This window comes from Mandrillus leucophaeus, unplaced genomic scaffold (assembly GCF_000951045.1).
Source record: "Mandrillus leucophaeus isolate KB7577 unplaced genomic scaffold, Mleu.le_1.0 Scaffold20, whole genome shotgun sequence".
NCBI classification, from domain to species: domain Eukaryota; kingdom Metazoa; phylum Chordata; class Mammalia; order Primates; family Cercopithecidae; genus Mandrillus; species Mandrillus leucophaeus.
The window spans coordinates 1,420,110-1,433,320 of NW_012102032.1; the positions used below are offsets into that span (position 1 = coordinate 1,420,110).

Genomic DNA, 13,211 nt, shown 5'->3' on the forward strand with positions numbered 1-13,211 from the left:
CGCTCTGTCACCCAGGCTGGAGTGCAGTGGTGCAATCTGGGCTCACTGCAAGCTCTACCTCCCGGGTTCACGCCATTCTCCTGCCTCAGCCTCCCCAGCAGCTGGGACTACAGGAACACACCGCCACGCCCGGCAAATTTTTGTATTTTTAGTACAGACGGGGTTTCACCGTGTTAGCCCGAATGGTCTCAATCTCCTGACCTTGTGATCCGCCCACCTCGGCCTCCCAAAGTGCTGGGATTACAGGCGTGAGCCACCGCGTCCAGCCAGAAACATGTTTTTTGATGTATTAATTCTGATACTTGCATCAAAATACATTTTAAGGTCAATATTCAAATCAATAAAATAGGTAATTTTGGTGCGTAAATATAATACCAAATTGTAGTAAGTTTACATTGTGTGCCTACCTTGTATCTAAATGTACAATTCATATACCCCCAAAAAAGCTAAATAATTTATTTTTAAAAATAATTAGTATTGACATTGTTTTCCCATTTGTACCACATAAATATTTCTAATTCTATTTTCCAGACATCTGCCATTAAGACCTGATGTTAGTACTGATAAACTCATTTTTTCCAAAATTAGCATCAGTAAGAATCAAAATGAACAACAAAAAGCTTATGAAATATTTACTTTTTTTTTTTTTAAACAGTTTCGCTCCTGTTGCCCAGGCTGAAGTGCAACGGCGCAATCTTGGCTCACTGCGACCTCCACCTCCTGGGTTCAAGCAATTCTCCTGCCTCAGCCTCTCGAGTAGCTGGGATTACAGGCACACACCACCTCGCACAGCTAATTTTGTATTTTTAGTAGAGACGGGGTTTCTCCACGTTGGTCACGCTGGTCTCAAACGCCAAACCTCAGGTGATCCACCCGCCTTGGCCTCCCAAAGTGCTGGGATTACAGGCGTGAGCCACTGTGCCCGGCCTTAATATATTTTTATTAGTAACAAACATTTCATTTAAAAATGTATATATATATACACCTATATACACATACATACATATATACACATACCATGTTTAACCTCAAATTCTCCTAATACTTTAGGTTAAAGCCATCTAATGTAACTAAAATGTATCCAATATTATATTTCTCATTCACTATGTAGTTTATATAGTCTTTCATAAAAGTAAATATTAATAGGCATTTGTTAGCAAACAAAGTAAAAATAGCTTGGCCTGGTGGCTCATGCTTGTAATCCCAACTACTTAAGAGGCTGAAGTAGGAGAATCATTTGAGCCCAGGAGTTTGAGTTTACAGTGAGCTATGATCACATCACTATGCTCCATCCTGGGTGACTCCACTCAAAAAAAAAAAAAAAAAAAGGAAAAGTAGTGGGAAGTAATATAGATTCATACAAACAATATTATACTAAAGTTCTGTTTATCTGGCATTTAAACAAGTAGAAAAATCAACTAGAATGCATTATTTTTTATATATCCCATGTGCTAATGTTATGAGAAAGGAACAGATAAGCAAATATATTAAAGGACTTCCCCCCTAAAAAAAAGCAATTAGTATGTGTTATAGCATCATGACAGCCCATCTCTTGCATCTTTTACATACAAATTATCATCTCATTATTTTCATAATGATAACTCTAAGCATCCAAAACTTTGTTTGTTTTTTGAGATAGGGTCTTATTCTGTCACCCAGGCTGAAGTGCACAATCACAGCTCTCTGCAACCTCGACCTCCTGGGCTCAAGCGATCCTACCACCTCAGTCTACCAAAAATTGATTATCATTTTTTGTAGAGATGGGGTCTCACTATGTTGCTCAGGCTGCCAAAAGTCTTTATGGACTTTTCAACTCATCAAAAGAAATTATGTTCAATACTATTTTAGCATTAATTAAACATATTGAAACTCTTTTGGAAGATATATAACTTATTTTAAAAAAACATCATTAAATGAGTATTTAAGTTAGTGACAGCATGGCTGAACCAGTCTGGATAAAGAATACTGTATTATATTTTTTCAGGTCCCAGTAAGCAACTTGAAGATATCAAGCAACTACTTACCACTAAGAGATTGTTGCCATGCTAAAGCAGAACAAAGTAAGGCTAAGCTTTTTCCACTTCCTGTGGGACTCTCCAACAAACAATGTTGCTTACTGTTTAATCCTCTGAGAATCTATGAACACAGGAACCAATGAAAAAGATTAATAAACATTTTAACTTTATAAAGGTCTCTCTCCATCTGAAGTATAAAGAACAGCAAGAAGAAGTGAGATTGCACTCCAGGGAACACAACCATAGCAGAAGGAACTCGTATTCAGTTAAATCCAAACTGTATTCCTTTACACCTTTCCCTAAGATTATCTTGGACTTACCAAAATATCAAGCACAAGAGAAGAAATGAAAAGAGCAATCTGTGCCAGAATTATGCAAGCACCAATGATTTCTATAAAACCAGAATACATTACTACCTATCAATATCTTTGATGAAAACTCAATGAAGGATACTGCTAGTGAGAGTACAAATTGTTGCAACTACTTGGTAGAGAAATAAACAATTTCTCATAAAGTGAAGATGCCCAACTCCAGCAAGTTCAGTTCTATGTGTACACCCAAAACCTTTCCCACATGAACACAAGGAAATGCGTAAGAAAGTTCACAGCAGCAGCCAGGCACGGTGGCTCATGCTTGTAATCCCAGCACTTTGGGAGGCCAAGGCAGGTGGATCATTTGAGGTCAGGAGTTCGAGACCAGCCTGGCCAACATGGTGAAAACCTGTCTCTACTAAAAATACAAAAATTAGCTGGGCGTGGTGGCGCATCCCTGTAATCCCAGCTACTCGGGAGGCTGAGGCAGGAGAATAGCTTGAGCCTGGGAGGCAGGGGTTGCAGTGAGCTAAGATGGCACTACTGCACTCCAATCTGGGCGAGAGTGAGACCCTGTCTCAAAAAAAAAAAAAAAAGAAAAAAGAAAGTTCACAGCAGCATTGTTTATAATTGCAAAAGAATGTAAACAACCTAAATGTCCACCAATAAGAAAATGGACAGATAAATTCTGGTATATTCATCCAATGGAATTTATACATTTATAAATTTATATTAATTTTCTACATAATCCAAACAAAACAATGGTGAGAAAAATAGTATTCTGTGTAAAAGATAGTAAATACTCTGTAGAAAGCAGTTTTTCACTAAAAGTACAGAAATTCCAAATGAGCTGAGAACATTTTTCAGCATGTTCTTCTTTGCCTTAATCATGGATATATACAGTTTAGCAGCAATCAGTGGTTTCCTAGAGGTTACATATTCTTCCAATGGAACCCAGAAAATATTCTCCATTGGCCGGGCGTGCTGGCTCACGCCTGTAATCCCAGCACTTTGGGAGACCGAGGCGGGTAGATCACCTGAGGTCGGGAGTTCAAGACCAGCCTGACCAACATGGAGAAACCCCGTCTCTACTAAAAATACAAAATTAGCCAGGCATGGTGGCGCATGCCTGTAATCCCAGCTACTCAGGAGGCTGAGGCAGGAGAATTGCTTGAACCCGGGAGGCGGAGGTTGCGGTGAGCGGAGATCGCACCATTGCACTCCAGCCTGGGCAAAAACAGCGAAACTCTGTCTCAAAAAAAAAAAAAAAAGAAAAATATTCTTCATTTACTGAGACTATGAATGCAGTCACATACTCAATGTACTTTATGGGTCCTAAGTATCTATATCTTAATAAAAACTTAACTGCTGAAAAATACTTACAGAATTCATCATAGCAAGCTGTGATGGGTAAGCTTTATAAGGAAAGTAAATCTTCACCCCACCGATTGTATATTCAGACCACATCGAAGACATAGTGCTTTCCTGTTTATTTCAGATTCCTAACTGCAATAGAAATGAAAATGGCAAATGTTGAGACACGCCTTTCAAAGAAAACCAGAGAACCAAAACTAAGAGAGAAATCTGGAAATAAAAACTGGAATTAATAAAAGTAGAAACAAAACAAATGGAAACAAAAGAATTTTCTAGTCTTATAAATCACAGTGGTCAAGAGCATGTCTTAGAGTCTAACAAATCTGGATTTGTATCCCTCGCTCTGCCAGGTATTAGTTGTGTGACTTTGGGAAAGTTAGTTACCTTCTCTAAGCCACAGTGACTGCATGTACCCCATAGGATTGTGGTAATGATTAAGTGAAATAATGTGCAAATATGATACAGTACATACCAGATTAAACATGAGCTCTTGTAACAGTTAGATCAGATGTAATCAACCTACAGAAACAAATAAGTTCCTGAGGTCTCTCTCTCTACAACTCCATAGCACCACTCTTTCTCCTGTTCTTCCCCTTTGTGTTACCCCTTTCTGCAGTCTTCCAGTTAGAAGAAAAAAGCTGTGGACCAGAAGTCAGGAAGCATAGGTTCTATACCAGGTTTTGACAGGGACTCAGGTATGTCATCTTTGACATATCTTTTTACTTCTCTAGTCTAAGATCCTTACCTGTGATAACCCCTAATTTAACTTAAAGGCTGTTGTAAGAAAGAGAATGCCTTGGCACATAGTAGGCACTCAAAAATTTTATTTAAAGGTCAGTAGAGTATTATAGAAAGAGGATGGGCTTTGGAGTAAGGCAGTCCTAAGTTTGAATTCCACTGTGTGAATCACTTCTCAGAGCTCTTTTCTCCATATATGGAATTGAAATACTACTACTTACCTGACAGGGTTTTTATGAAAATTAGCCAGGGCAGAATATACCTAACCCAGGATCTGACACAGATGAGGTGATCACTTTAATCCTCACCTCTTCTAAACCACTTCTCTTAACCTAGGATCCACGGATGTAATTCAGAGACAATGACCTCTTGAAATTGCAAGCATAAGTTTCTGTACATGATTGCATTTTTCTGACGAAAAAGCCCATAGATTTCTCTTCCCCTAAATATATCTCAAGGAAATCAAAATAGCGGGGGAAATTACATGCATTGTTATTAAATAAGGAATTATCTGCAGTCGTGGGAAAAAATTGTAAATTCAATCTGGGGACGAAGAGATAGTTAAAATAGCAATTCAATAGATGATGAAGCCAATAATAACATTCACCACCGCTTGTGTGTTCCAAAAGAAGCGAAGAACCATTCATTATTCTAGGGTATTTTCCAGCTCTAACATTTTGCGATCCTATCTGTAAAGCTCTGAGAAGGAGGTGTGGTGGAATCTAACCTCTTAATATGACTCAACAACTCAACGCTGGCCTAGTTACTCAGATAAAATCTAGAAATCAGCTCGCCCTGTACCCCGGCTGTGGCAACAATAGTGTCAAAATGGGGTAGCCTCCCCCAAATACTGCATAAAGGATAAACACACTCCTCTGCCTCCCGCCAAGAAGCAACGCAACGCCCCGGGCTAAGAACAGGCCTGCGCTCAAAGGAGGTAAGGATAGGCTGGCTCCCTTCTCAGGTTTTCTGCCCCGTATCTCCCTCCTCCCCCAGCCAGTAGAGATCCCCGAGGCCCTGATGATCCAGTCACCACCGATGGGCCCGCAGGCGGTGCAGAAGTACTCAAGCCTTTCCCGTTGACTTCCCTCTGACTTGCCTGTCTGGAGGGAAACCGAAGCAACGCTCTGAGCTCCGATTCACTGAAGAAAAGGAAACTGATTTCTGAGAGCAAATAAAGCCGAGTCCTGGAAGAGAAGGAAGGGCACGCGCCCTTCCTACTCTCTCTTCCTGGCGGGGCTGCTACTTCCCCGGCCTGGAGTGCAGGATTGCGGCCGCCGTACCTTTCCTCGACCCCAGCACTCACCAGACCCCTCAACCACACAGCCCGAGACGAATTCCCGCCTCCCGCCCCCTCGACTCCCAGCGCCCAATAGCCCAGCAAGCTCGACCAATCACCCGCCAAGGCCAGGAATCAACCAATCCCGGCGCGAGGTGAGGGGGCGAGAACCTCAGCATCCAATGGAAGTCTCCGAAAACACACACACACACACACACACACACACACAGGCTCCAGGTACGCGGCGGCAAAGGAAGGCAAAAACACACACACACACAGGCTCCAGGTACGCGGCGGCAAAGGAAGGCTATGGCCACTCCAGCAAATCCCTAGTGTTTGTTTGAAGGAGAGTTTGTTTGTCTTCTCGGTTTGACTTTTGAAACCGGCGATAGAGCCTATGCAGCAAATTCCTTAGAAACTGGAAGTCTCATTCTCCAGGTCCGTAGACCAGCAGAAAGGAAACATCTTTAAGCTTTGCTAAGTTCTTTTAACACTCATCAGTGCCACTCTAAGTTTAAATTACCCAGCTTTGCAGTAGCCAGGATAGCGAAGACTGAGGCGGGAATTGCCAGGCTGCTGAGCCAAACTTAAGTAAGAAGGCTCTGTGACATCGGGCTACAATCTATCATAATATTCAAGGCTTTCCCGGATACTAAAATAAGCCAGAGACAAGCTCTCAGGGTCTCCAGCATCAGATCACTTCTACCTCCATTAAGGTTTTTCCGCCTTCCATCCCTCCAAGACCAGTTTATTATTTGCCAATAGTACTTGAATTTACTCAAAGAAAAGGAGGTTCATCACGATCTTGCCAAATCATGTTTTTTTTTTAAATCTGTATAACCTAAACTTGGCTCAAATAATAATGTCCCCAAAAGGCAAAACCTGATACTGTTTCTCAAATTCAAGTAACTAGTTTGTGGAAGGAGTTTGCTGGGAAGAAACAGCAGGAGGGGGCTAATTGATTTGTTTGCCTCACTGTCAATTGTGATATATCTTACCAAAAATGACAAAACTTGTAGTCGTAAAAATAAACTCTACCCTTTGACCTAGTAATCTGAGCTCCAGATATTTATCCTAAAGACGTAATCTAAACGAAAGAAAATGTGATACTTCAATTGACAATAATACCTATTGGTAATACTGAAAAAAATTATGAACTTCCCAGTCTAGTAATATGGAGGTGGTTATGATAGACGAATTCAGTACATTATGAAGCCAATAAAATTATAAAAATTAAACTTGCAAGAAAAAAATCCCATATAAGGTTAAGTGAAAAAAGGCCAAAGCAAACCCCAAACTGGGTGTTAGGGATTCAGTAATGTGAAAATATATATGGATGAGCAAAGATGGAGTAATTTACTGTTAAGACAGTGAAAGGAAGGATAATGTTTAAAAATAAATCGTTAAAAATACCTTCAAATTGTTATTTCTTTTTTATAATTTTTAAAACATCAACTCTTGGCCGGGCGCAGTGACTCACGCCTGTAATCCCAGCACTTTGCGAGGCCGAGACGGGCGGATCACGAGGTCTGGAGACCAAGACCATCCTGGCTAACACGGTGAAACCCCGTCTCTACTAAAAATACAAAAAGTTAGCTGGGTGTGGTGGCGAGTGCCTGTACTCCCAGGTACTCAGGAGGCTGAGGCAGGAGAATGGCGTGAACCCAGGAGGCGGAGCTTGCAGTGAGCTGAGATGGAGATCGCGCCACTGCACCCCAACCTGGGCCAGCGAGACTCCGCCTCAAAAAAAAAAAAAAAAAAATCAACTCTTTTGAGTAACTGCTCTGGTATAACTACTCTCATTTTCCTCTCCTAAATTATAAGGGTTTCAATTGGCTCTCACCTTGCATTGCCGTTTAATGTATGTGGTGTAACGGAAAGGGATACACGTAGGCACTGGAGCCAAACAGACCTAGAATACAGTCCCTTGAACTGTTCCCTTCAGGTTAACTCTAGTGGAATGAAACACAAAAACTACAGGTTCGTTTGATGAAGAATATGAATGTTTATAAACCAATATTCAAAATAGCTGCACACATCTGTTTTCACTTGAATAAAAAAACACATTGTGACAAACTTTATAACCTTAACTTAAAATACATGAATATTAACATTTACTAATATATTTACACATTTTATTTACATCATCAACAAATCTGATGATTAACAGCATATGTGATTATTTTAACACAGCAGGTTATGACCAGTCTTTGAAAATTGATCCAGGAATGTGCACTGCATTTAGTTAGAAAACACACTTTAACTTTTTCTGAACTCCTAGGGCATATCTATTCACACAAAATATCGCAAGGCCTCAGTTTAAAAAAAAAAAAAAAAAAAGGAGCAGTTGTATTTAATCTTAAGGGACTACAAAACTGCCTTGTTTAAAAATATGAAAATTCTTATGCTACTTTTAAGCATATGCTTTTATTTTTCACATCAAAATTACTTAATTGAACATTAAGCATCTAATAAAAAGTTATAAATAGTCTATCATATGTGATACTATGCACTTCATGATTTGAAACAGCTACAAACTCATTCTCATAGAATGTGAGGTAGGGCCAGTAGTAACCCCATTTTACAAAGGAAGAAAATGAGATGTGACTATTTACTAGTGAAAAGGCTGAAGTTAAATTTCATTTCTCAAAAACTACACCTTCTTATTAGCCTAATTTCTTTTACAAGTGAAGAGGTCTGGCTGGGTGCAGTGGCTCACACCTGTAATCCCAGCACTTTGGGAGGCCAAGCCGGCAGATCACCTGAGGCCAGGAGTTCACGACCAGCCTGGGCAACATGGCAAACCCCCATCTCTACTAAAAATACAAAAATACAGGTGGCGCATGCCTGCAGTCCCAGCTACTCAGGAGGTTGAGGTGCGAGAATCCCTTGAACCCAGGTGGCAGAGGCTGCAGTGAGCCAAGATCACCCCACTGCACTCCAGCCTGGGCAACAGGGTAAGACTCCACCTCAGAGAAAAAAAAAAAAAAAAAACACAAGTGAAGAGGTCTGTTTCAAGTGGGGGTGGGGAAGTGTGTGATTGAGGTATATCTCAGAGAGAGAAAAGGGAAGTACTTTCTACATTGATACTTGTTTTTTTTTTTTAATGATTAGGGTTTACCTAAATATGTCTGCCTAATCAATGGAAGTTACTGACAGAGGAATGCAAAATCCTTCAGCAAGACAATATTTTCTACATTTTAACTTTTCCTGAGATTCAAACACTACATTTTCTTACTCAAAGATCTTCTCAGAGTAAGATATGATTATAATCCTGATGACAAACCAACAGCTCTTTAATCCAATCGGTTTTATTGCTCTACCTTCATTTAATTTGATATATATTTCCCCCCTCTGAGCATTAGGTAAGTTAATAAAGCATTATAAAAATAAATTTAAAACATAAAACTAAATGAGATCTCCTCTCAGGTTCTTCTTTGAACAAAGATGTTTCTGTAAACACTTTTACACCAGTATCTTAAAATTCCAAATTATTCAAGTATCTCTTTAAACATATGGCTTCATATATTAATAAAAATTGAAGCAAATATGTGAAATCTTTAAATCCTCATCTGTAATTCCACAGAAATAATTTACAAAAGCTACTTGCCTTTTTAAAAACCTTCTCAATACTCTTTCTTGAGAACTAGAATTCCAACTTGTATTACTATTACTTGTATTGCAAATCTTTGAGATTTCTACTTGGGTTTTTAACTCCTAATATTTCCTTAATTCTCCTTTCCCTTTACCCTTTTTTCCTCTCCCATCTTTGCATCTTTGTCACATTTTGTTACAAGCTCACAGTTAAAATAAACACCAAGACTACCCACAGACTCATTTTTATAAGAAATTAAAGGCATGGCAGTCTTCACTTCAAAAGCTAAATACAAGGCCAAATTCCCTTTCCAGTAATGAGTTTCTTACATGTGTTCCCAGTGGGGAAAAAAAAGCTCAGCTGCTACAATATAAACATACCAGCAAAGTAGATTCAAAGACGTGCCAATCAGAAACAAGCAAGCATAATTCTCATAGAGTTCTAAATTATATTCGTGTTGAATTGAATTGTTTTAGTGATTCCACAACATTACTTTACTGTTCCCATTCAGTTTAGAGTTGTTATAATACGCAGATTCACGTTGGGTATATGCAGCAAACAGCTTCATTTTTTTTTTTTGTTTTAAATTTTGTTTTAAATTCCACTAACACTCATATTTATTATTTCAATTACTGTTCTTTCAATACAGTGACAGAGCTGTACATCAGGATCCATGCTTCCAGTGTCCCTGGATCCATTTTTGTAAGATGAATCTTTACAGAGTTGAGACCATCCACTTGGTTTCTCCTTTATTTGTTGAAGACCTACAACATAAGAGAAAAAAACATTAAGGCCAAGAAATTTGGAAAGGAATTTGGTCTTTTTGTTTGAGATATTAAGATAACCCTTGAAAATAAGTTACCACTTACGTGTAATAATTGGATCAATGTCTCTTGTCTGAGTGGCAACATCAGAGGCACAAACTTGCCCTATTTGGATCAGCAAAGACATAATATCCTCATACAAAGGAGGAAATGCTCGACAAAAAGAGACTAAACTTGGCAGAGTTGGCATAAAAAAAGCATACCGCTTAGCCTGTGTTAAAACTGTTGGAAATAAATGAAACAATATTTTAGTTTACAAATATAAATTCAACATGGCTTATACAACATACTAAGGGGTACTATGGTCTGTACTGGAGACATGAAGTTCTCTAAACACAGCCAACCCCTGTCTTCAGAAAGCTCACAATCTAGTAGTCTCAGTCTTTATCCAAGATACAAATTATTATGTCCAAGATTTGTGATAAGTACATTATATGCATTATTTCATTGAATTCCTACAATCTTATGAATGACCAAAGTACTATTATGACACTCATTTTATATATGAGAAAACTCTTAAAAAAGCATTAGAGAGGTTAAGAAACTTGTTAAAGATCACAAGCCAGTTAGTGGTGGAGCTGAGATTGAATTCAGGCAGTGTAAACTCTTAATCACTACAAATAATTATAACAGGACATAAATACAATGAAAAGAAAAACAATAAGGTATTATGTAAATAATATAATGAGAAAGAATACTAAATTAACTAAGCCATAATATTAAGGGTTGAATTATAGTTCATGTATTTTAAAGTAGCTTATTTTCAGACCATTTTATTCTACAAACCAGAAGGTAGTTAAAATGTCAGAATATGTTTTAGAACTTACGAAGACATCTAATATATTTATCTTTCATTTATACATATGATGATATTTTTCTGAAACTCTGAGAATTTGTAATAAGCAAACATTTGGTATCTACTGATATAATTACATTCCAAAAGTATATTTGTTTTCCATTTATAAAATACAGAAAGCTTATATTTACAAATCTATATATACTCATTCACACAATGAAAAATACAATTTGCCTACCTATTCATTCCCACTACACTATAAATCACATTTGTAAACAGAAGTTTTCAAAAGAAGAATTCAAAAGATGGCATAAATTAAACCAGTATTAACACATATTGTATCATACTATCTCAGTGTGACACAAAAAATATATTGAATCACTAAATGCAGAAAATATAGGATCTATAATAATTTATGTCAGATGTTTGTTGATGTTGACTACCTACCTGTTAACAAAGTTCCCATGACATTGACAGCTAAACGAGCCACACTAAGTGACTTTGGTAATGCATATTGAATACACAAGTGAGAAAGCAACTGGATAGCAAATATCTGCAATACAAAATCCAGATATTACATGTTTCTCAAGAATATCTTTAGGTATTAAACATTATAAAATGTTTTGTATAACTAGTAAGACTGGAGAGAGAGATCAATTGTCCTAAAGCTCCAAAATGCTCATTACCTGTTTTTCAAGTTCTGGCTGTGCAATAAGCTCAGGTATGAAATCTAGACAGATGTGCATAGATGGAATACCTGCGACCGTCAGAGGCAAAAGTTCACATGGATAACCCTATCTCAACAAGAAAGGGAAAAAAAGTCAGAAATAAAATAACTATAAAAGTACAGATAAAAATACAAATGAAAGATTTCATTTCCTTTCTGTAACAGTTGCTCAGAAGGCTATAGTGCCCTATATGTAACCTGGCATTTCACTTTTCTGATGCACTAGAATACAGATTAAACTACCAAACATTTCATTAGGTTAAAAAAAAAAACTAAAAATCTGGATTTTTATCCATATTGCAAAGGCCCATGGTTCATTTGTGTTTTCTCTAGTTTCTAAATGAGTCCTGTTAATATAGTATTCAAAGCCCCCAAGAAAAATAAAGTTCAAACACAAAGCATCATTCTTTGGAAACAGACCTGAAAGTGAACAAGCTTAGCAATGTTGGGATCTGCAATGTACATTTGGTGCAAGAGACAACAGATAAGGCACTGAACTTCTCGAAGGTTACAGAGCAAATTGTCTTCTCCTTCCTCCATTCCCTTATTTGGAGTGTTGGTGGTAATAACACTTTGAACATTTCTTAACAAGCTATCTGGATTGACACCATTTGCTTTCTCCTCTTCAGTAGGTAGGCAAATCTCTAAGAGAATCTGGACAGCTGCGCTATCCTATAAGCAAAGAAAACATAGTAAAAGTAAGAAGTTTCTGAGAAGCTGGTTTAAAAAACAAATCAGGATTTTATTTTCACATGAACATAAATGATAAATAACTAATTTCTTAAACACACATACACAAAGAGGTACTTCTAAGAGCAGAAGTGAGCAATCTGTAGAGCAGTGGTTCTCACCTTTTAGGATTATGAACCCCTTAGGAATCTAAAGAAAACAACGCACCCTCTCCCCATAAAAATGAACATACATAAACAAACATCATTACATAATGATGTCACATATCTCTAAGACAGATCCATGGACTCCAGTTTAAGAATATCTACTAGAAGAGTATTATGAATTCAGTTACATCCAAAACAGGCCCTAGGCAAAAATGGCTTCTACCAGAATGTCCCTTCCTTCCTCTTAATCTTCCACTTTTCCCAGATGCTATCCTGATTTCCCTTTTTTTCAACCTGTTTAAGGCTCTGGTTTCACAAGGAAAGAGTCTACCTTACCATCCATTCCACCTGCACAAATCATTGCTCAGTCTACAGGCTTGAGCATCATTGTATAGAGCAGCAGTTTGAGGGGTAATGGCAATATACTTGAGGCCCCTATATATAAAGGAGAGCTAAAATCACTCTCATCTAGCAGAAAGAAGTAAAAAATAAAAATGAATACATGACATCCACCTCTGATAGACAGCTACTGCCTAAGATACAGAAAACAATTACTTGAGCTAAGTGATTAAGAACTTAATTATTATAAAGTGAGGTTAGACTACTTTATAATCATGGTGGTTGAGGAAAGGGGTTTTTGGTTTTTGGTTATTGTTATTGTTTTGTTTTTTGTTGTTGTTGTTGAGTCAGGAGCCAGAGTGCCTAGGAGCGAATAC

The 13,211-nt window shown here is 38.0% G+C and overlaps 2 protein-coding genes across 4 annotated transcripts in view; both read right to left on the reverse strand.

Moving 5' to 3' along the window:
• BRIP1 (BRCA1 interacting protein C-terminal helicase 1) overlaps positions 1-5,777 on the reverse strand; it is a 190,342-nt gene extending 184,565 nt beyond the window's left edge. Inside the window, exons 1-4 of one of the 2 annotated variants that reach the window (XM_011979159.1) lie at positions 5,538-5,595; positions 4,173-4,338; positions 3,710-3,832; positions 2,025-2,136 (exon numbers count right to left, since the gene is read on the reverse strand). In XM_011979159.1, coding sequence (XP_011834549.1) covers positions 2,025-2,136; positions 3,710-3,802 — 205 coding nt within the window. In that variant the 5' untranslated portion in view covers positions 3,803-3,832; positions 4,173-4,338; positions 5,538-5,595. Of the gene's footprint in view, positions 1-2,024; positions 2,137-3,709; positions 3,833-4,172; positions 4,339-5,537 lie in introns of both variants that reach the window. The other variant, XM_011979158.1, reaches the window with a different exon arrangement.
• Positions 5,778-7,698: 1,921 nt separating this feature from the next.
• Positions 7,699-13,211, reverse strand: part of INTS2 (integrator complex subunit 2) — a 62,273-nt gene continuing 56,760 nt past the window's right edge. For both annotated transcript variants that reach the window (XM_011979160.1, XM_011979162.1), the window contains exons 21-25: positions 12,080-12,331; positions 11,619-11,726; positions 11,380-11,485; positions 10,182-10,358; positions 7,699-10,076 (exon numbers count right to left, since the gene is read on the reverse strand). In XM_011979160.1, coding sequence (XP_011834550.1) covers positions 9,907-10,076; positions 10,182-10,358; positions 11,380-11,485; positions 11,619-11,726; positions 12,080-12,331 — 813 coding nt within the window. In that variant the 3' untranslated portion in view covers positions 7,699-9,906. The remainder of the gene's footprint in view (positions 10,077-10,181; positions 10,359-11,379; positions 11,486-11,618; positions 11,727-12,079; positions 12,332-13,211) is intronic.